Source organism: Vulpes vulpes, chromosome 8 (genome assembly GCF_048418805.1).
Source record: "Vulpes vulpes isolate BD-2025 chromosome 8, VulVul3, whole genome shotgun sequence".
Classification (NCBI taxonomy): Eukaryota; Metazoa; Chordata; class Mammalia; order Carnivora; family Canidae; genus Vulpes; species Vulpes vulpes.
Genome location: NC_132787.1, coordinates 30,172,136 through 30,193,195, shown reverse-complemented (window position 1 = coordinate 30,193,195; position 21,060 = coordinate 30,172,136). Strand labels below are relative to the sequence as shown.

Sequence of the window (21,060 nt, the reverse complement as noted above, 5' to 3'; positions counted from 1 at the left end):
CCACTTAGTCCCACTGGAAAATCCATTGTTCTTTTGACAGTTGTAAAATACTAATGTACTTTCTGAAGTATTTTGTATAATTAAAGCTAAGTCTTATTCCTGGATATAAAGAAATAGCTGTATGCCCAAACTGCTGTTTAAATCTCTCATGTGGTTTCTGGCTCTCAGTTAACCTCAGCTGATCCAACAAACACCGCATTTACTGCCTTAAACAGTAATAACAAGTGATCAGACCTTATGCTCCCTAAGGGACTTTTATAGTCACGTATTCTAAAATAGACATTGACAACTTCTACCTCTCATGCTCCCTGTCCCTCACGGAGTTTCCTCAGATGTATCCATTCATTATTATTTGGCTGTGTCTCGTACTTTCTGTGCTTTCAATGCCTCTTCCGATGGTGGTGCTCTTCCTTCCACCCTCTCATCTTTACATTTTATCTCTTCTTCAAGATCTGTGCCAAATTCCATCTGTTCCATGAATCCTTCCTCTATTCTTTTAGCGAAAGTGAATCTGAGCCTTTTCAGTTCTTTTTGACCATGATAGTTACTTGGCTTATGTCCCAAACACCTTAAATACCATATATAATTAGTATCTCTACCTGTACCTGATTTATACACAATAAAGTCTCAGTATTTAAGAACTTCTGCTGCCAGTCCTGACACATGAAGAGCTTGGAAGTTGTCACTCTTGTCCTTAGAGCAAAAACAAAAATGAACAAAAAAAGATAAATATTTGGAAAATCAATGACTTTTCCCGGACTTATCAAAGAATTTAGATCTCAGGGCAAACTGCCACTTTGAAGTCTGGAGGGATGGTGACTGCTGAGAGTTAACCAAGATCTGCTAGAACCATAAACTGGTAAAAACACTTAAATGATAACTTTAACAACTTGTTGGAGGCCAAGTGTGGTGCCAGCACTTTTGTGGGTTTTACTTCCAGGAACCCTAGGTTCTTACAGTGAAGAGCCAAGATCTTCTCTTGGCTGTGGCAGGGTCGGGAGAAGATAATCTTTGCAAGATATGCACAAAGTGTTTTCCTTAACAAAGGTCTGCTCTCCAGGGCAACAGAATTTGCTAGAATCTTATCCCACCTAGAAGGGCATTTCCCTTTCACTCTTTCAGCCTCATAAAAGTGGGAGAGAAAAGCTAAGACACATTTGTGAAGGTTACAACCTAGAGACATGAGTCCACTATGACTGAAGTTTAATCATGGGATTATGAAATACTTGTTCTCCCTTATACATTATCACCATATCAGTTGGACTCCAGTATTCTAGTGGATGACAGTTAACAGAGCTAAAAGATAGAGACTGTCTCTGAAGAGGAAGACCAAGGAAGCCCAGAGTAAGAGGGTGGACAAAAACAAGAGCACTATTGCACTTGAAGACTTAGCACTGGTGACTGTAGCAAATGTAAAACACAGCTTAGTTCCTGACCAGATTAGTGTAAAATCTCACACAAAAGGCCTTTTTATTTCAGTTCCTAATATGTCATGTCTGCTTCCCACAACAAATTATCTCTCTTCCCGCAAAGCAAGAGAAAACACAGTCTGTAGAGACAAAACAAGCATCAGAACCAGATTCAGACATGACATAGATGTTGAAATTATCAGAAGGAGAAATTTAAAATAATTGTAATTAATAAAGTACTAATTCTAATGGAAAAAAATAGAAATGGAAGAATGATAGGTAATATAAGCAGAGAGAAACTCTAAGAAATATTCAAAAGGAAAAGTAAGAAATCAAAAACTGGAGCAGAAATAAAGAATGCCTTGATGGGCTCATTAGAATACTGGATAGAATCAATGACCATGAAGATAGAACCAGAAAAACCTCCAAACTGAGACGTAAAGAGATAAAAGGACAAAAAAAGCAGAACAAAAACTGAGGGACAATTTCAAAAGATGTGATACATGTATTTGGAATAACAGAAGAAGAAAGAGAAAATGGAACAGACAAGATGTTTGAATTAATGGCCAAGAATTTTCCAAAATTAATGACAGATAACTAAACCATGGATCCAGGAAGCTCAGAGAACACCATAGGATAAATATGAAAAAAAAAAAAAAAAACCAAAACTACACCTAAATATATCATAATCAACCTAGAGGAAACCAAAGACAAATAGAAAATCTTGAAAAAAGCCAGAGAAAGAAAACATCTTACCTATAGAAGAAAAATAATTACAGCAAACTTCTTATTGAAAATCATGTCAGCAAGAAGTGGATAGAATGAAGCACTAAGTGTTCAAAGAAAAAAAAAAAAACAAGCAAAAAATCTATATCCAGTGAAATTGTCCTTCAAAAGTGAAAGAGCTCAGACATATATAACTGAGGGAATTCACTGCCACCAGTCCTGTGTTGTAAGAAGTGTTCAAGGAGAAGGAAAATAATATACATCAGAAACTCTGATCTACATCGAAAAAGGAAGAATATCAGAGAAAGAATACATGAAAAATAAAAAATCACTTTTCTTTTCCAATTGATGTAAAAGGTAACTGTTAAAAATAGTAGTAACAATGCACATGAATGGGATAAGAGGGAGGAATTAGGAATACTTTGTTAAAAGATATCTCCAATAGCTATGTAGCAGTATAGTATTATTTGAAGGTAGACTTAAATTTGCTAAAAATATACCTTGAAAACTCCAGGGCAACCACTAAAAAAATGTACAAAAGGAAGTGTAATTGATATGCTGAGAGGAGATAAAATGGAACCATAGAAAATGTTCAATTAAAACCAGGGAAGACAGAAAAAGAGGTGTAAAAATTAATTAAGAAAAAAAAAAGACAAAAAGCCCTATCTCGGTGAATGTCCTCAGACTACTTGAGTAGTCTGCTGGGTTTTTTTTTTTTTTTGAAGTTTTCTATAAATATCAGTTTGATCATAATTGATGATTGATGATGCTATTCAATTTGAATGTATCTGCTCATATTCTACATGTTTATCAATTACTGAAAGAAGGGTTTTGAAGTCTCCAGCTATAATAGTAGATTTGTCTATTTCACTTCAATTCTGTCAGATTTTGCCTCATGTATTTTTGATGCTCCATTATTAGGTGCATACATGTTTAGGATTGCTATGTCTCCTTGTAGAAATAACCCCTTTATCATTATGTCATACCCTTTTTTATCCCTGATAATGTTCCCTTTTCTGAAGTCTGCTTTGCCTGAAATTAATATGGGTACTCTACTCTGATTAATTATATATATATTTTATATATTTTTCCATCCCTTTATTTTTAACCTTCCAGATCTTTATGTTTAAAGTAGATTTCTTAGAGACAACATACATTATTTTTTGTCAGTCTCTGATTTTAACTGGTGCATTTAGACCACTAACATTTAAAGTGATTGTTTATTTACTTGGATTAATATCTGCAAGATGATGGCCTGCCCAGATGGCTCAGCGGTTTAGTGCCACCTTCAGTCCAGGGCGTGATCCTGGAGCCCCGGAATTGAGTCCCATGTCGGGTCCCTGCATGGAGCCTGCTTCTCCCTCTGTCTGTGTCTCTGCCTTTCTCTCTCCATGTCTTTCATGAATAAATAAAATCTTAAAAAATATATATATCTGTGAGGATAAATAGTCCAAATAAGCCTGTTAAGGAAGTTATTTTAATTTTAATTTGATTTATTTTATAAACATTATATATAATAAATACATAAGCATATATTTATACAAACTATTATAAAACTATTTGAATTCTAAAATATTATAAATTTATTTATTTAATAGTTTAATAAGTTACTAAGGAAAGATTAAAAGATTAAAACCTTCCAATAGGGAAAGCAGTGGCTAAAGGTGGTTTCACTGATGAATTCTACTGAAAATTTTAGGAAGAAATAATACCAATTCTCTGTCTCTTCTAGAAAATTGAAGGATAGTGCTCACTCTGTGAGGCCATCATTACCCCAATACCAAAGCCACATAAAGACATTGCAAAAAAGGAAAATTATAGATCAGTATCACCCATGACATGGATGCAAAAACAGTCCTCAACAATGTATTAGCAAAATGAGTTCAACAATGTATAAAAAGAATTATATGCCACAACCAAGGGGGATTTACTCCAGGTATGCAAGGCTGGGTCAGTGTAATGTAATCCAGCATATCAGTACACTATAGAGGAAAAATCATATGGTCATATCAAATGATACAGATGAGGCATCTAACAGAGTTTAACATATTTATAATATATATTTATAATAAAAGCTCTCAGGCACCTAGGTGGCTCAGTGGTTGAGCGTCTGCCTTTGGCTCAGGTTGTGATCCCGGGATCAAGTCCCACATTGGGCTCCCCACAGGGAGCCTACCTCTCCCTCTGCCTATGTCTCTGCCTCTGTGTGTGTGTGTCTCATGAATAAATAAATAAAATATTTTTTAAAATAAAATAAATAAAAGCTCTCAGCAAACCAGGAATACTAGGGAACATTCTAAGCTTGATAAAGAACACCTACAAACAAACTTTAGTTAACACACTTATGAGAAACAACACTATTCCCCAAAAGTCTCCCTAAGAATAAAGCAAGAATAAGTTCCTATTCAGCATTGTACTGGAAAGTCCTAGCTAGTTCAAGAAGACAAGAGAAAGAATTTAGATAAACACAAATTGGTAAGTGTGGTAGGGTAATAATGGCTCCCAGAGATACATCCACATCCTAACCCCCAGAACCTGTGAATATTGCCTTATTTGGAGAAAAGGGTCTTTGCAGACATGATTAAATTAAGGATCTTGAGATAAAATGACTATTCTGGATTTTCCAGGCAGGACATAAATGCCATCACAAATGTTATTATCAGAGAGAGGCAAAGGAAGATTATACCTAAAAGAGAAGGCAATATGAAGATGGAGGCATAGGTGGGAGTGATGCAGCCAAGGAATGCTGGCAGCTCTAAGAAGCTGGATGAATTAGGGAACAGATTTTCCCTAGGCCCTCCACAAGATGTGCAGCTCTGCTGACAACTTGATTTTGGACTTCTGCCCTACAAAACTGAGAAAATTTTCTATTGCTTTAAGATACCAAGTTTGTTATAATTTGTTACAACAACCAAGAAATTAGTATAGGAAGAATGATATAAGAGTGTCTTTGCTCATAGATCACATGATTGTCTGTGGAGAAAATCCTCCCAAACCAACAAACTCTTGAAAACTACTGAGTGAGTTTACCAAGGTTGCATGACACAAGGTTAATATAAAAAGTCTATTGCTTTCCTGTCTACCAGCAGTGTGAACAACTGGAATTTAAAATTAAAAAATAAAACCTATCATTTAAAACAGCAATCCATAAATTGAATACTTGGGTATAATCTAACAAAAATATGCATGTAATCTATATGTACACTTATTAGGTTGGATAAGATCCAAACACTAACAACACCAATTACTAGTAAAGATATAGAGCATCAGGAACTCTCATTCACTGCTCTTGGGAATGCAAAATGATACAGCTACTTTGGAAGATAATTTGGCAGTTTCTTTCAAAGCAAAATATGGTCTTACCATATAATCTAGCAATTGCCCCTCTCAGTATTTGTCCAACTGATTTGAAGATTTACGTCCACACAAAATCCTGCATATGAATGTTTGCAGCAGCTTTATTCATAAGTGCTAAAACGGAAGCAACCAAGATATCCTTTAAAAGGTGAATTGATAAATTGCGGTACATCCATTCAATGGAATATTATTTATCAATTTAAAAAATGAAGCCATGAAAAGACATGAGTAAACCTTGAATGCACATTGCTAAGTGAAAAGCCAGTCTGAAAGGCTGTATGATTCACATACATGACATCCTGGAAAAGGCAAAACTGTCATGATAGTAAAACGATCAGTGGTTGCCAGTATGAGTTGGAGAAGATGAAAATGTGGAGCACGGGGCTTTTTAGAGTGGTGAAAGTGATCTGTGTGATCCTGTAAGGATGCATGTGTGACACTGTACATTTGTCAGAAGTACTAGAAACTCCACAAAGAGTGAACCTTAATGTATGCACATTTTTTAAAAAATCACTTACGTAATCAGGGCATTCCAGGATAGAATGTGGACTGTGAGCAAAGAATCTAGCTGTATTACAAATATACGAAACAGCCTCCCTGAAGGAAGTAGGAAAAAAGGTGATGACCTACATAATATTATAAATAAAGGTGGGCTCTAAAGCTAAAGACACAGGAAAGTGCATATTAACACTGCATAGTAGTTAATAAAGTTGTTTCCCATGGTGTAGGTTAACAGTTCTGGTAGCAGTATATGTGGATACTGGATGTGAACCAATTAAATAAATGGGTGACAGATGGTAGGTGCTAGGTTTCTCACTGTTGAAGTGGGAGTTTACAGATGAAGGGGAGAGAGGACTAGGATGATCCATGTGGTAATGGGTCAGAGTTGGAGTTGTCAGTATTATGGATGTTTCGTTTAATATAGATACAGATTGTTAAATATGGAATTATTAAAAGATGTGTATATATAAATGGGTTAGCATACACACATAGATTTCCTTTTGAGGCAACAGAGACAGCCAGAGATAAGACCCCGTAGTAGCAATGAGTACACCTAGCACCAAGATTTTGGGTTCAAATACCATTCTCTAATAAAAGGAACTCGGGCTCTTTGGAGAAATGGCTTATTCTGGGACTGGGGCAGAAAACATAAAAGATAAACCTGGAACATTTGGCAATACCAGAGGAAGTGCTAAAAAAACAAAAATTCTACATGATGGAGGTGTGTCTTAGGAATATAGGAAGCAGCTGAAAGAACTCCCAGTGGCCAAAGGCAGAACCATTTGAGCAATGAAATAAAGTAATATTGGATTATAAACTCAAGTATAAAATAAATGTCTTTGAGTCTGTACTGACTTAAATAACTGTAAATAAGGATGAGAGGAGACAAATCTCCCATGCAAAAAAAGTCTACATAATTTATGTAGTTATTCCCCTCAAAGGTGTTAAATTATAATTCCTCATTCCTTAAGCATAGAATACACGTAAGGGCTTCTTTCCAGAGGTACAGTATGGAAAATAGGGAAAAGAGAGTGACTTTGCAATGAAGAAATCTGACAAAAACTACCTCCTGAGTGATTACAGTCAACATCAACAGTGGTAAACCATGCTGATGGCAGGTACGCATGATTTGATATGATGAGAATGTCACTTTACCTCTATGGTCTTCCTCCCCAGAAACCCATAACCCTAATTTAATCATGAAAGAAGTGTCAGATAAGTCCTAGTTGAGGGAAATTTTACAAAATACCTGACCAGTACTCCTCAAAACTGTTAAGGTCATCAAAATAAGGCAAATCCAAGAAGAACTGGAAACTATCACGGCCAAGAGGAACCCATGGTGATATGATAAATGTGTATTGCATTGTATCCTGGATGAGACTAGATGCTAAGTAAAACTAAGGACATCTAAATAAAGTATGGATTTGGGTTAGTAGTAATATATCTATGTTGGTTCATTAATTATAACAAATGTACCATACTGATAAAAGTTGTTAATTACAGGGGGAAACTGGGTGTGGGATATATGGAAGTTCTCTGTACTGGCTTGATAATGTTTCTGTAGATCTGTTCTAAAATTTAAAATTTATTTAAAAACAAATAGAATGATATATTCTTCTGAGTCACCTGTCCAGTTTTGTTATCTGAACTGGAATGAAAGTCAAAACTATCTTCCCTTTCTCAGTCAGTTAAAGATGGGAAATACTGTAGTTTGCTTTTTCTTGGTAGCTGTAGCCATCCGTCAATTCATCCATCCATCCATCCATCTATCCATTCAAAATTCATTAATGAGCTTTTCATGTGTGTCATGCTCTGGGGATACAGAGTGCATAGAAAGAAAGCTATAGCACCTGCCCTCCAATGTGCTTAAAATGCAATCAAGAAAGGGAGACAAACACACAATGTGTAGGCCGCTGTTACTACTCCTGGGCTCTTGTTGCTATTATGGTAGGTGTTCTGCTTTGCTCCTCCCAAATATGTTAGGAGGAGAATCCCTCCCTTATCCTAACTCTAGACTCTTTCAAAGGAGTTTGGCTCTTTTGGTTAACTTTAAACTGTGATTTTTAAGTGACCATACCATTTTTTTAGGCCTCCAAATGTGATCGTGGACTTGTAATAATCTTCTCTTCTACGATGCTTGAAAGAATTTGGATGCTATCCAGTGTTGTACCCAAAAGCTTTCTGGTGGTTCAGAAGACAATGTCTTGGTCTCATTTTGAATTCTTTGGGGTTGTTCCTCTCACCTCTTACATCTATTTGGAGGTTCTAATGTCTTCCCCTTGATTTCTTATTTCTGGTGTCATAGGGACCAGACATTGGTTCTGTGGTCCTATTCATTTGTTCACCTATTAATCAACTTAGCACATGCCTAGTTTAGGGCTTTCATACTGTCTGTTTCTCTGCTTGTGATGTTCTTTTCACAGATTCCTTTCATTCACTCTTTATTTGAATTTCACTCTTGAGAGATGCCTTTATGATAACTCTGTATAAATATAGCTACCTCTCCCCAATTCCATCACTTTCTACCTCATTACAATGCTTTTTTTTCATAACACTTATCTCCACCTGACATTTATTATATATTTACTTGCTTATTGTCTTTCTCTTCTAGAAAATCTGCTCACAATGGTGGGAACTTTATTGTTTAGTGGTCTCAGCATCTACGACAGAGTCTAGAACATAGCAAGCACTCAGTGAATATTTGGTAGATAAATGCGTGCGTGACAGATCATTCTTCCAGTGGGCCTACAGACCTCCTTGCCTCAAAAAAAGCTTCTGATGACCTGCTTTCATTAATCAGAATTTCTATCATGTTTTTACAGATTGAAACCCTGCCTCAGTCCTTGATCCATTTATATTTGTAAATGCTTGAGAGTTTTCAAAGTGCTTTCACCTAGATTGTTGCTTTTAATTTCTTGTATGAATTAAAACTATGAAGTAACTAAGAATTTTCAGATGTATTTTACAAACATGACAGTTTGGGAGATGAAATCAGATCTTCTGACTTCTGGCTCATCAAGTGATTACCCAGGATTTATGTTTCATCTCCACCTGTACCTACAATGCTTTTGAGGGCAAGGGCTTAAATTATTTGTTTTATTTTCCATTGTGCCTTAAACACAGTGTGTTTACATAAAGGTGTGTTGATTTGAACCTTTCCATCCACAGAATAGTTGTGGAAATATCCTTTCCATTTGCAACTAAAGTGGAAAATTTTAGCCACTTCTTTCCTCTGCTTCTATTGACTTTGATGGACCTTGGGAGAATCTCAGAGATTAGCATTACCTATGGTTCCACAGAATCAGTGGGTTAAGGCTGTGAATTGCATAGGAATCACTTCGGAACCTTGTTAATATTCAGATTCTGGTTCAGTCGATCTAGTATAGGACCCAAAAGACTGCATTTTTAGCAAGCACCCTCGTGGTACCCATGCTGTGGAGCACATGTTGAATATTTCAGGGGTTGGTAACCACATGAAAGGTGGAATCTCTATTTGGCTACCTGACTTTGTGACCCTAGGTGAGTTTCTTGGAGACAGTACAGCATATTGGTTAAGTATATTTCTTTGGTTAGAATTCTACGTCCCTACCTTACTATGACTCCAAGCGGGTTATTTAACTTTTCTGTATCTCAATTTCATCTTTTTAAAATAGGGATCATATTAGTACTTATACAGTTATGAGGAATGACTGAGTTATTACTTGTGAACCTAGAATAGAAGATAGCGCATAGCACACAGTGAATCTTAACTGTTACTATCATTTCTTTGTCTCCTTGTGCGATTCTGTTAAATTACATCAGTAGGATTAAGATAGATCTGAGAGACAGAAAATTGTTTAAAGTATTTGTAGGATGAAATTCCTAATCTCATTGGGAAGACAGTGCTTTCATTAATGAACAGTGCAGTACAAATCAGCTGGTGTTGGTTCTTCTTGTGTTATCATAGCTGTGTACTTCCTATCAAGTATGGGGAAATGAGTAGGCACTCCAGTTTTGTAGTGTTGTAATATATGATATTAAGCATAGAGCATGAAATTGTTTTTATTCATCTCAGTTATGCATTAAATAAGCCAACTTGATTTTAATTGATGATTTGGAAATATGGAGGCAGGGGCCCCAAGAATGAGTGAGAACCCAACTGGTACTTCATGTCATTCATGTAACAATTGGGGGATGGAAAGTATAGACAGAATTATTTTAAAGAGAGGTTTTGTTTCTCATTTTTCAAATAACTAATGAAAAATAAAGTTGTGTTCCTCTGGAAAAAAATTTACATAGCCCACTTCTTTCACTGACTAAAAAGTGTAAAAATAAATTTTTCATTAACACGGAGTTTTGTTTTTTTTTTCCTTTTGTTTTAGGATCAGATTTTATTAAGACCTCTACTGGAAAAGAAACAGTAAATGCCACTTTCCCAGTAGCTATAGTAATGCTACGGGCCATTAGAGATTTCTTCTGGAAAACTGGAAACAAGGTATATTATTGCCAGCAAATCTTTCTTCAGAGTAAAGATAATGTTATTTATAATACTAGTTACAGCCACAGAAACTGTCTTTATATGCAGAAGGTGTGAATGAGTTACCTTTATGAAGATAAATGTTTAATTTACCTTTCATTACAAAAGAACACATTCATGGAGAAAAATGTGCGATTAACAGAAAGTGAGTGTGAGTGTGGGAGTAAGTCTGTGTGATCAAGATGTAAACTCACTTTATGTCCTTTTATTAACTGAAGACAATTTTATCACTGACAAGAGATTCCTAAATGGGTTCTTTAACGAACTAATTCTGCTACAACACAGGCTTTCTGGTAAGGCGTTGGCCAGCGAAAACAGGTTAATGCAGAAATTAAACTTCCTTGAGGAATGGAAAGAATTGCAGAGTAACATTTATTGAATGATAAGCTGTGGTGGTGATATGAAAAGTATGCAATATAATGGGAAATAATCTTTTCCTGTCATTATTGAAGGACACACATAAATTGGTTTTTCTGTTGGGAAACCCCCGGTCCAGAAAAACTTATTACTTTTAATAATATGAGGTGAAGAGAAAATTCTCGAGGAGATGAACTTATTAAACAAAATAATGAAATGCTGTGAAACAGCAGGGAAAAGGTAGCTAGACGTTATATAGCTCTTGAATTAAATATCCATTTTTGCGTTTTATGGCAGTTGGATGTGCTCTTTGGAAGACTGTTAAGCTGAGGAGGGTATGTGCTAGCTTTTGTCAGCTTTTCGAAAAATAATACATATTTTTTTGAAACATATGATGTTAAAAAGAAAAATGCGTATGAGGTGTTTTTTAAAATGAGTTTGGATTTTCCTTTTCACTTCAAGTTGCTTGTTTAGCTGCAAATTATCTCAAAGGATTTTTTTTTTTTTACATCATTGGAGAGAAAGGTAGTTTGTTTTTCTTTTTGTTGTTGTTTTTTAATGAAACTGTGCCTTCCTCAGAAGACATCTTTTAAAACCAATCTATGGATTTCTGTCAAATGGAAACCCAAAAAAGACCTTTAATCCTATGCCAGATAGATGTGATGACTTTATATGTGACTATACCTTTGGTTCATTTTTGGAAGTATTTTAGAGTGTACTGGGTTCGAGAGGAAATGAACTCCTTCCAGAATTTTCTCCTTCAGAATAACTTCATATCTTTAAAAAAGTACAAATAGGAAAGATAGCTACTGTGACCTTACATATGACAGTTAACTCAATTTGAGTAACCTCTAGTTTGGTAGCTTTTCTGCACTGATCCAAATTAAAAAAAAGAAAGAAAGAAAGAAAAGAAATGTTTAGCTATAAAAAAGAGAACTCTGTCTTTGGTCCTGCCAGCTGAGACCACCACCGTTCATTTAGACCAGTGGTTCTTATTTACCATCAAAGTACAACAAAATAAGTGTGAAGTTTTTTATGCTTACAGGTTCCTGGGCCCTTGTCCCTAGCACTTCTGGATGAGGAGTAATCCTTAGGCATCTATATGTTTCATAAGCTCTATAGTCAGGATTAAAATCCACCATTGGACACCTAACCCTGCTGTGTTCTCAACAGACATTTGAGTAGCTAACTATGTGTCATGTTAACCTATGTTAAGAGAGATAGAAAAAGAACAAGCCCCTTTCCAGGAGAGCTCGTAGACAATAAGCAAAGAATTTCAATAAAAGTTTTAAGTGCTCAATATTCTAGGCTAGAGTAAGAAGGGACTCTGCTGGCTTTCATTACTTCTTTTTAATTGTATTGACCCTTTCCTCAGGTAATAAACAAAGTTTATCCCAGTTTTATTAAGAAACAGATACAAGTCAAATCATATTCATTTTAATCACGTTTAATTTCACATAGTGAGGATCTGTATATGTATCTGCAAATCAGGTGCATCCTTTCAGGTTGTTGACAAGTTGCCTGGGCAGCCCTTAGACTGTAAACTTTCTACATCATTGATTTAAGGGGTGTTTTAAAATGTGATGGGCCGTCTTCCAGACCATGATTAGTGTCACTCTGAGCAGCAGAGGTTTAATATTTCATAACTGATTTCATTGCAGATTTATGTTTTCCATATTCTCTCCCTTAAAAAAAAGGATAAACTTATGCTAGAACCTCTCTTTAGAAACACTGCCAAACAGACTTGCTGACACAACTGAACTGTATAGAAAAATCTATATGCAGTACTGCCTAATTGACAGAAATGCTCTTATGATTAACATGTATGCTAATATCAGCTAATTGATTTGGGGGGCCTTTTCTCAATAAATAATCTCATCCTCTTTATCTTCCCCACTTGCCCCATGTCTCTGCACTCTTTCAGAGCCACTTGGACTCCAGGGTAATAGGCAGATAGGGTTAGGATCAGTGTAATAGCTGCAATGGATCAGTGTACAGTGGCAATGTATGACTGTGGCAGGGAAACTAGTAAGGAGACCCACCAATCTTAGAACTAATGAGGGTCTAAACTAAAACAGCAGGAGTGAGAGTACAGAGGAAGTATGGATAGGAGGAGGGAGATACAGAAGTTAAAGAGGGAAGATTGGTAGGACTTGACCTTTGATTGATTGGGTATGGTGTGGTGTGGTGTAGTGTGGTGTGGTGGGGAAAATGGTGGAATCCAGGTTAACTGTGAGATTTCTAGCTTAGGTTAATTATGGGACCATTCATTTATTGTCTCCCTTCTCTAGCATTTTTTTTTTTAGATGTCTCAGAATTAGTTTTCTTTTTTTTATTATTATTATTTATTTATGATAGTTATACAGAGAGAGAGAGAGGCAGAGACACAGGCAGAGGGAGAAGCAGGCTCCATGCACCAGGAGCCTGACGTGGGATTCGATCCCGGGTCTCCAGGATCGCGCCTTGGGCCAAAGGCAGGCGCCAAACCGCTGCGCCACCCAGGGATCCCCTCTCTAGCATTCTTTTAGCAGCTAACCCCGTGTTGGTGCTACCTATCGAATCAATGGCTCTTTGTGTTCAAATGCTTGAGCTTTAGTACGTGGGCTATGCAGTGTTTTCTTGATTGTTCTTGTCTGTAGATTCTCTACTCTACTGGTTTCAGGTTCTTGAAACAAGTAAATCCAGATAAGCAAGTTTTACTGTTTATAGAATATATTTATCCATTTCTAATGGACTCAGGGACATCATTTGTAAACATCAGATATTGGCTGAGTCGTGCTGTTTTATGTTCACCTTCAAAGACTACTGAACTGTGAAGAGCTCCTACACTCTTTTTCTACTGTGCTTATTTAACTGGTCTGGCTGCTTTACAGAACTCTTGCTACTGACGACTTAGAAAAAAGTCCCTACACTTCAGTTGATGAAAATAACTGCCAGTGCTCCTTCCTGATTGCTGCCACTTTGCTTAGGGTGGCCTCACTGATTCTCTCCTCTTATTTTGAATACGTGTATGTGTTTTTTGCACCTCTGAAGGAAGGGCTGAAAGGCAACTAGACTGGCTGAATTGTAGAAATGTAGAATGAATGGGCTTTGGTGGTATCTTTTTTCCTTATTTATTGACACCTCTCTTGTTTATCCCCGGTTCACAACTATAGTCTAGATGGTTGAGGTTTATGACTTTCCAATAAACGCAATGTTAATGAGGGTTATTAACGCTCATTAGTGTCTCCTCAGAAGCAGTGACATTCTTCGCATTAATCTTGGAAAAGTCATTTTGTAGTGTGAATGGGCGTTGAGTCAGTGATCTGAGCTCTTTTGCTGGGTGAAGTAAAATAGACTTAATAAGAGAGAAAGAGAATTGAGACCCTGTATTAATGCAGTACCATTTTTTTTTTATTGTTGTTAAAGATTTTATTTACTTAGTTTTGAGAGAGAGAACACATGCCTGAAAGCCAGCATGTGCAGGGGGAGGAGCTGAGGGAGAGAATCTCCAGCAGACTCTGTGCTGAGTGTGGAGCCTGACAAGGGGCCCAATCCCAGGACTCTGAAATCATGACCTGAGCAGAAACCAAGAGTCCGGAGCTGAAACCAACTGAGCCACCCAGGCACCCCCATGCAGTATCATTTTTTAAAGCACTCCAGGAACAATAAACATTGTTCTCTTTCCCACCTTCCTTTGTAGATAGGCTTCAAACCAGCAGGAGGCATCCGCAGTGCAAAGGATTCCCTTGCTTGGCTCTCCCTCATAAAAGAAGAGCTGGGAGATGAATGGCTGACGCCAGAACTCTTTCGAATAGGTGCCAGTACCCTGCTTTCAGACATTGAGAGGCAGGTATGTAATAATCTATTGCCTTTGGGACAAATTGACAAGTGTGTTTTTGAGAGAGAAATGAAAAATCCCCTGCTGGGCTATGAGACCTAGAGAAAAAAATTCATCTGATTTACCTCATTGCTTCCAAACTTCTGCTTTCTTTCAAGCAAACCTCCACCTGAAGTAGGTTGAATGGAGAGTCTGCTGAAATGCATACTAATGTGGGGCTTTATAATGAAACATTAAAGTTATTAATTATTATTTAGTAGTATAATAATTAATATGTATGTGATATAGAATACTTATTAATTAACTAAATTCTGATTTACCTTACAGATTTACCATCACGTGACTGGAAGATATGCAGCCTATCACGATCTTCCAATGTGTTAAATCACTGACCAATTCCAGAAGAGTTCTTTAGATCAGTGTTTAGAATGTTTTTCTATGTGATTGCTAAAATTGTTTAATTAGAATATGAGGGGACTTTTGTTTTTCCCTTAACTTTCACTGAATTTAATTCACAGAATAAAAGAAAAAAACAACTAACCCATACATAGTATTCTTTTCAGGCACTTTTGAAATGGTCCTAATTACTTGAAAATCTGCATGGTTAATTTTGTGAAGATTTTTCCCTTAAAAATTCTGAGTAAAATATTAATGATGGCTTTGACAACGTTAAATTCTAAGGAAAAAAAAAAAGTTAAACTGCCCAAGAAATGTGCCTTAGCAAAAGAAAATGCAGCCTCCCTGAGCTGCTGGCCCTACTCTAATGACTTCAGGAGTCACTGACTTGGCACTAATTTCCTGCCATGAAAATCTGTCTTTAATTTTTGCAACAGATATGCTCTTATATTAATTGTTTCACTAATGAAACTTATGTTTTTGTTATAGGATATTATGGACATTGCATTTTTAAATATAAAAATCCCTGTAGTTATTTTTTTGGAAAAAAAACACTTTAAATCGTAACAACACCTACTGAAAAATTAATCCATTAAACATATAAAGAGGTTTTAATTAATGACTTTTTGAAGTCACACCTTCTAGTAGAGTCTTTGCATATGTATATCGGAAGGCACCTCAGTAAGAGCATTAATGAATACAACTTATGTAGATATGCTGAAACTTCAGATTTTTCTGGCATAACGAATAAGGGAAAAAAATAGCAGACACTAACATAGCACTTAATATGTCCTAAGCTCTTCACATCAATCAATGTATTTGAACCTTGTAACAGTCAGTACTGGTATTATCATTCTTTTTTACAGATGAGGGCCTGAGGCTAGAAAGCTGAAGCAACTTGTCAAAGATCACAGAGCCCCCCATTGGCAGAGTCAAGAATCAAGCCCAGGCCTACAGCCTGGCTCCTGGGTGTCAGTCACCCTGGGTGTGCACCACTGTCCCTCAGCACCCATAGGCACAGCATCAGAGTTCACTGTCTGCTCTGGGGAATGGGCATCTGCTTTGTTGTCTACTCGTTCCCTTGCTCTGTCTGTCCCTCCAAGCTTTCCACGTCTACCATTTTTGCTTCCTAGCACCTCTCCCGCACGATTGAACCTAATAAGTTTCGGAGAGAGTCTTTTATCCTCCTTGAACAAGTCTCCAGCTACTCTTAAGTGGGAAACCCCAGACTGGGCATCCGTTTTGGTTTCACCTTCTGATAGTGGAAGCCCAGCCAGCCTCTTCCTCTTTCTAACCCTCTGACCTTGCTTCAGTCAGTTCACCTCTCTGGACCTCAGCTTCTTTATCTGTAAAAGCGAGGGATTGGGCAGGCAATATCAAGGTTCTTTGAGACCTAAAATCATATTGCCCTAAGGATAATTATAACAAATGCTAGAAAATGTTTTACAGCTATAAAGAGAAAACACTTTTGTAGCAATCTAAATTAGAATGTGCCTCTTGGGAATCAATTAGGCAAGTCCCCAAAGCACCTCTCCAACTGGAAATGAAATGACTAAAATAAGAAGGGAGGAGAAATCTTGCTTTCCCCCATTCTCTTAGCAGAAGGCTGTCCCTTGACTTACACCTTTGGATATGGTCAGTAGTTCTGAATGCCATATCCACCTTCATAACAACGCCAGCCCAGGTGCCCACAGCACAATGGCCAGTCACCTTTAGAGAAGTAACTTTGCAGAAAAATAATTACATTCTATCACCTTTGAAACTATTCCAATTTCACAGGGGTTTCTGTTTTCTTCCCATTAAACCCAGCTGGTCATTTTAGTTGATCAAGTGAACAGGCATCATTATCTTCAATTCTAATTTATATGAGGCATCCACTGAAATTGACCCCTGCGGACAATTATAGATTCACATAGGAAATTAAGACTGTGAGTCCCTCAAACCTATTAAAGGCTGATGAGCATGGCCTGATCTGAAGGTGTGTAATCTTATATTTTGGGGGACATTTAGTCTAAGGACTGTCAGGCTCTTCATCAGGAATGTCTGCCCCTTACCTGGCTCTTGAAATCAAATGTAACACAGATGACTTTAATAGGAAGACCCTAGTAACTGTTGATTGCTATGAAAACATAAGAGGAAGAGGTCATTTTCGAGGTGACTGTGATTTACTACAAGCAGATTTGTGTACTTGAGAACATAGGGAGCAGATGCTTTATATGATCAGAAAATGAGGATTGTGTCCTGTATTTAAAGCTTCTATATTAATAAAGCAACCCCCCACCCCAGTTGTCCCAGTTGCTCAATAAAGCATATTAGGCCTTAAAGTTACTTTATAAACAACAAATCAGATAATTTGGGGGCTTAAAAAGCCTTTAGAGGATGTGTATTTCTAACTATCATTTTTTTATGTAAGAAAAGAAACTGAACGTGGGGAAGTCACTTATGTAAGACCATGTAAAAAGTGAGAGCTGTGACTATGGGAGAGCCAGATCCCAGAAGGTAAAAGAAACAATGAGAACAGGAACACGCATAAATGGCATATATAAAGCCGTGAGTCAGCCCGCACTCGGAGCTTCACCTCTGTACCTGAGCTTGAAGGTGCCTGATGGTGTAGCCCCTTCAGGCCTCTCTGTTCCAAGATACGGGACTCTGAATAATCATTGTGTCTGTCATTGGAACACATCATGCATCACTGAAACCAGAACTTAGGCCCGTATTTTGGCCGTGAAATATTTTACAAGACATAGCCAGGGCTTTAGAATCGAAAGTTTCTTTCTTATTTATACACTCTACCACACCTAACATTATGTTGGTCAGCATGTGAAATTCAGACTTTCAGAAGACTCACTTTTGCCTCTTAAGAGTCTTCTGGGGGCGCCTGGGTGGCATCTGACTTGGTTTCGGCTCAGTCGTGATCTCTGGGTTGTGGGGTCTAGCCCCGCTTCACGTTGGGCTCTGTGCCCAGCACAGTCTGCTTCTCCCTCTCCCTCTGCTCCACACCCCCATGTGCTGTCTCTCAAATAAATAAAATAAAAAAAAAAAAAGTCTTCTAAATGGTGTTTTGAAGGCCAACCATCTAAATCTAGCCCAGGTGATGGTGTGGTGTATGCCATCCACTTTCCGAATTTTGGGTGACCTCAAAAACTGAAAAAAAAAAAAAAAAAAAGAAGAAGAAAAAAAGTTGAATGTTGCTTTATTGTGTTTATTATTTTTTTTTTAAGGACAAAAATGAGAAGGGGCTTGTTTGGATTCTGGTTTGTCTACAAATGAAGAGAAAATGACTAGTGCAATCACAAAACAATTTCATAATTACAGTATCTTTGCCTCATTCTAGATTATTTCAGTGCTAACAGGAAATTTAGGCAAATTAGTTTGCATGAAAAACAGCTTCTAAGGAGACCTGTATAAAAGCAGGAACTGTTAGAAATTCTATCTGGAAGTCATCCTCTGTGCTCAGGGCACAATAGTCTCTGTCTTGATGGAGCAGAATTGTTTGCTAGGCCATAGGTAGATGTCTCACATAAACTACATCTAGAGAAACCAAATCAGTTTCTTTTGAAAAAACAACTTACACTTCTAGTGCAGAGAAAAACCAGTATTAATTTTTCTTCTACAAACCTGATCATTTTTTGACACAATATAAATAGGGCCAGAGTGGAGATAGAAGAAAGAATTTGAATAGATCATACTTTCAAAGGAAATGAAGCATTATGGCCATTTTGGCACTAAGAAAAAGGTATGAGGTGAAATCAATTTCTACATTTGCTTTCCTGATCATGCTCAAGAGTCTTTCCTCCCAAAGGAAAATATGTATTTTATAACCACCACCAAATGATCCTTTCCAGAAATGACCACAGGTAACATCTGGCCAATATATAAAATATGTAGTAAAAATAATCATTTTTAATTAACTAAAACCTGCTCAGGAGAGAGAGTCAGTGGAATATCCATCTGGTCAATTCTTATTTAATAGGGCAAATGAGGATCAGAATGTTTAATGCAATACTTAGTGACCTTACAATGAACTAAAACTAAAACTTTTTTTCTTTTCCTTTTTTTTTTTTTTTTTTGGAAGAACAAGGGGGAGGGGGGAGAAATCAATATCTTGAAATGACAGACCTAAAATTTGATTTTTTTTTTTCAGAAGTACATGTACTTTCAAGCATGGGTAGAATATAGGAGACCTAGGTTTTGTGGCATTATTTTATATGGTTCAACAACAGAAAGTGTGTTTTAATCTATTTGAATGGTAAAATGATGCTGTACTTTATTCTGGAGCTTGACCAGGATGACAAAGAGTTTTAAGTGATTATAAATAAAGGTAAAAGGAACTAGGATTGTTTAGCCCCAGGAGAAGATTGAAGAGTACTTGATGTCTAATGGCCCTAGGAAAAGTTTTATACTGGCTCATAGTAACCAAGTCTTATATCCCCTCTGTAGAAGAAGAAATGCATCTATGCTACATGAGAAGTTAGATTAGTTCTAGGGAAGAACTCTTTTAATACCCTGAAATGTGTTATTAAGAAGGTACATCTTTGTCTTCCCTTCTCAAAAATAGATTGTCCTTTGCAGCAGTTTAGTTGTGCTTCCAAAGAAAGTGGTTCTCAAACTTTAGTACACATGAAAAATCACCAAGAGAGGTTTTATAAAGATTTATTTATTTATTTTAGAGAGAGAGGGGGAAAGGTGTGGGAGAGGGGCTGAGGGAGTGGGGGAAAATCCTTAAGCAGACTCCCTGCCGAGCACAGAGGCCCACGTGGAGCTTTATCCCAGGACCTTGAGATCATGACCGGAGCCAAAACCAAGAGTGGACGCTTAACCAATTTAGCACCCAGGCACCCCAAGGGAGTTGTTTTTGTTGTTGTTGTTTTATAAAACACAAAATCCTGGCCTCACCCCGAGAAGTTTCCAATTCAGTTAAATTGGCTGTGGGGCCTAAGAATTTGCATTTCCAGGAAGTTCCCAAACAATGTTGATGCTCCAAAACCTCACTCTGAGAACCACTGGACTGGAATGCCTTACACTCAATACCTAGGTTCCTAAGTAAATGCATCCCTTCATTAGTAAAATCCACCAGCTGCAGTACTTCTGTATCATGAAACTAGAATAAATGTGTATATTTTGCTGCTTTTCATAGCCAGGAATAAGAGAGGGAGCAATGTAAATGACATTTCCTGTAACCCTTTCACAGTAGGCAGCAAACTTGACTACACTTGGGGCTTAAATGAAGCTTTGGAGCCTAGAATAAACATTTCAGATGAGTTTAGGATCATTATCCATAAAATCTATCCAGGCTTTCAGCAAGTCAAGATAGTAAGATTCAGCTGTCTTTGATTTTACCTATTTGGAATGCTTTGACTTTGGTGATTCCAGTGTAATTGTACTTAAAACTAAGACCTATTTTAACAGAGCCCATTCTTTAATATATTAAAGATTTTATTTATTTATTCATGAGAGACAGAGAGAGGCAGAGACACAGGCAGAGGGAGAAGCAGGCTCCATGCAGGGAGCCCGATATAGGACTCAATCCTGGGACTCCACACCCTGGGCCAAAGGCAGGCACTAAACCACTGAAACACCCAGGGATCCCCTAACTTATATTTAAAGTAGATAACATGTTGTAGGGAGGGGACATTTCACAGATACTTGGCTTCTTAATTTGAAGCTACCGTGTAAATGATCTCTAGACTAGGAGCTAATGAAAACATTAGGTCCTTGGTCTTAACACTAAAAGATGTTTTAAATTTGTTTTTGTCTTTTTAAGTGTGTGTTCTGCAACCATTATGCATTATCAGGCATGGTTCATGGTTGCAAATAACAGAACTCCCCTCTATCTAGAAGACAGCCAGCTAGGAATAATGCCCAAAACACTCTTTAGGGCTGCTCCACTCTTTAGACACTGCTACCACCGCTGGGCGCTTGATACCAGAACCTCTGCCTTTGCCATCAAAAGCTGGAGCCCTAACTTGGCACAGTAG

At 37.3% G+C, this 21,060-nt stretch overlaps 1 protein-coding gene across 2 annotated transcripts in view; it reads left to right on the top strand.

Moving 5' to 3' along the window:
* DERA (deoxyribose-phosphate aldolase) overlaps positions 1-18,126 on the top strand; it is a 119,711-nt gene extending 101,585 nt beyond the window's left edge. For both annotated transcript variants that reach the window (XM_072765949.1, XM_072765948.1), the window contains 3 exons: positions 10,355-10,467; positions 14,549-14,698; positions 15,014-18,126. In XM_072765949.1, the coding sequence (XP_072622050.1) occupies positions 10,355-10,467; positions 14,549-14,698; positions 15,014-15,070 (320 nt within the window). In that variant the 3' untranslated portion in view covers positions 15,071-18,126. The remainder of the gene's footprint in view (positions 1-10,354; positions 10,468-14,548; positions 14,699-15,013) is intronic.
* The last annotated feature ends 2,934 nt before the right edge of the window (positions 18,127-21,060 follow it).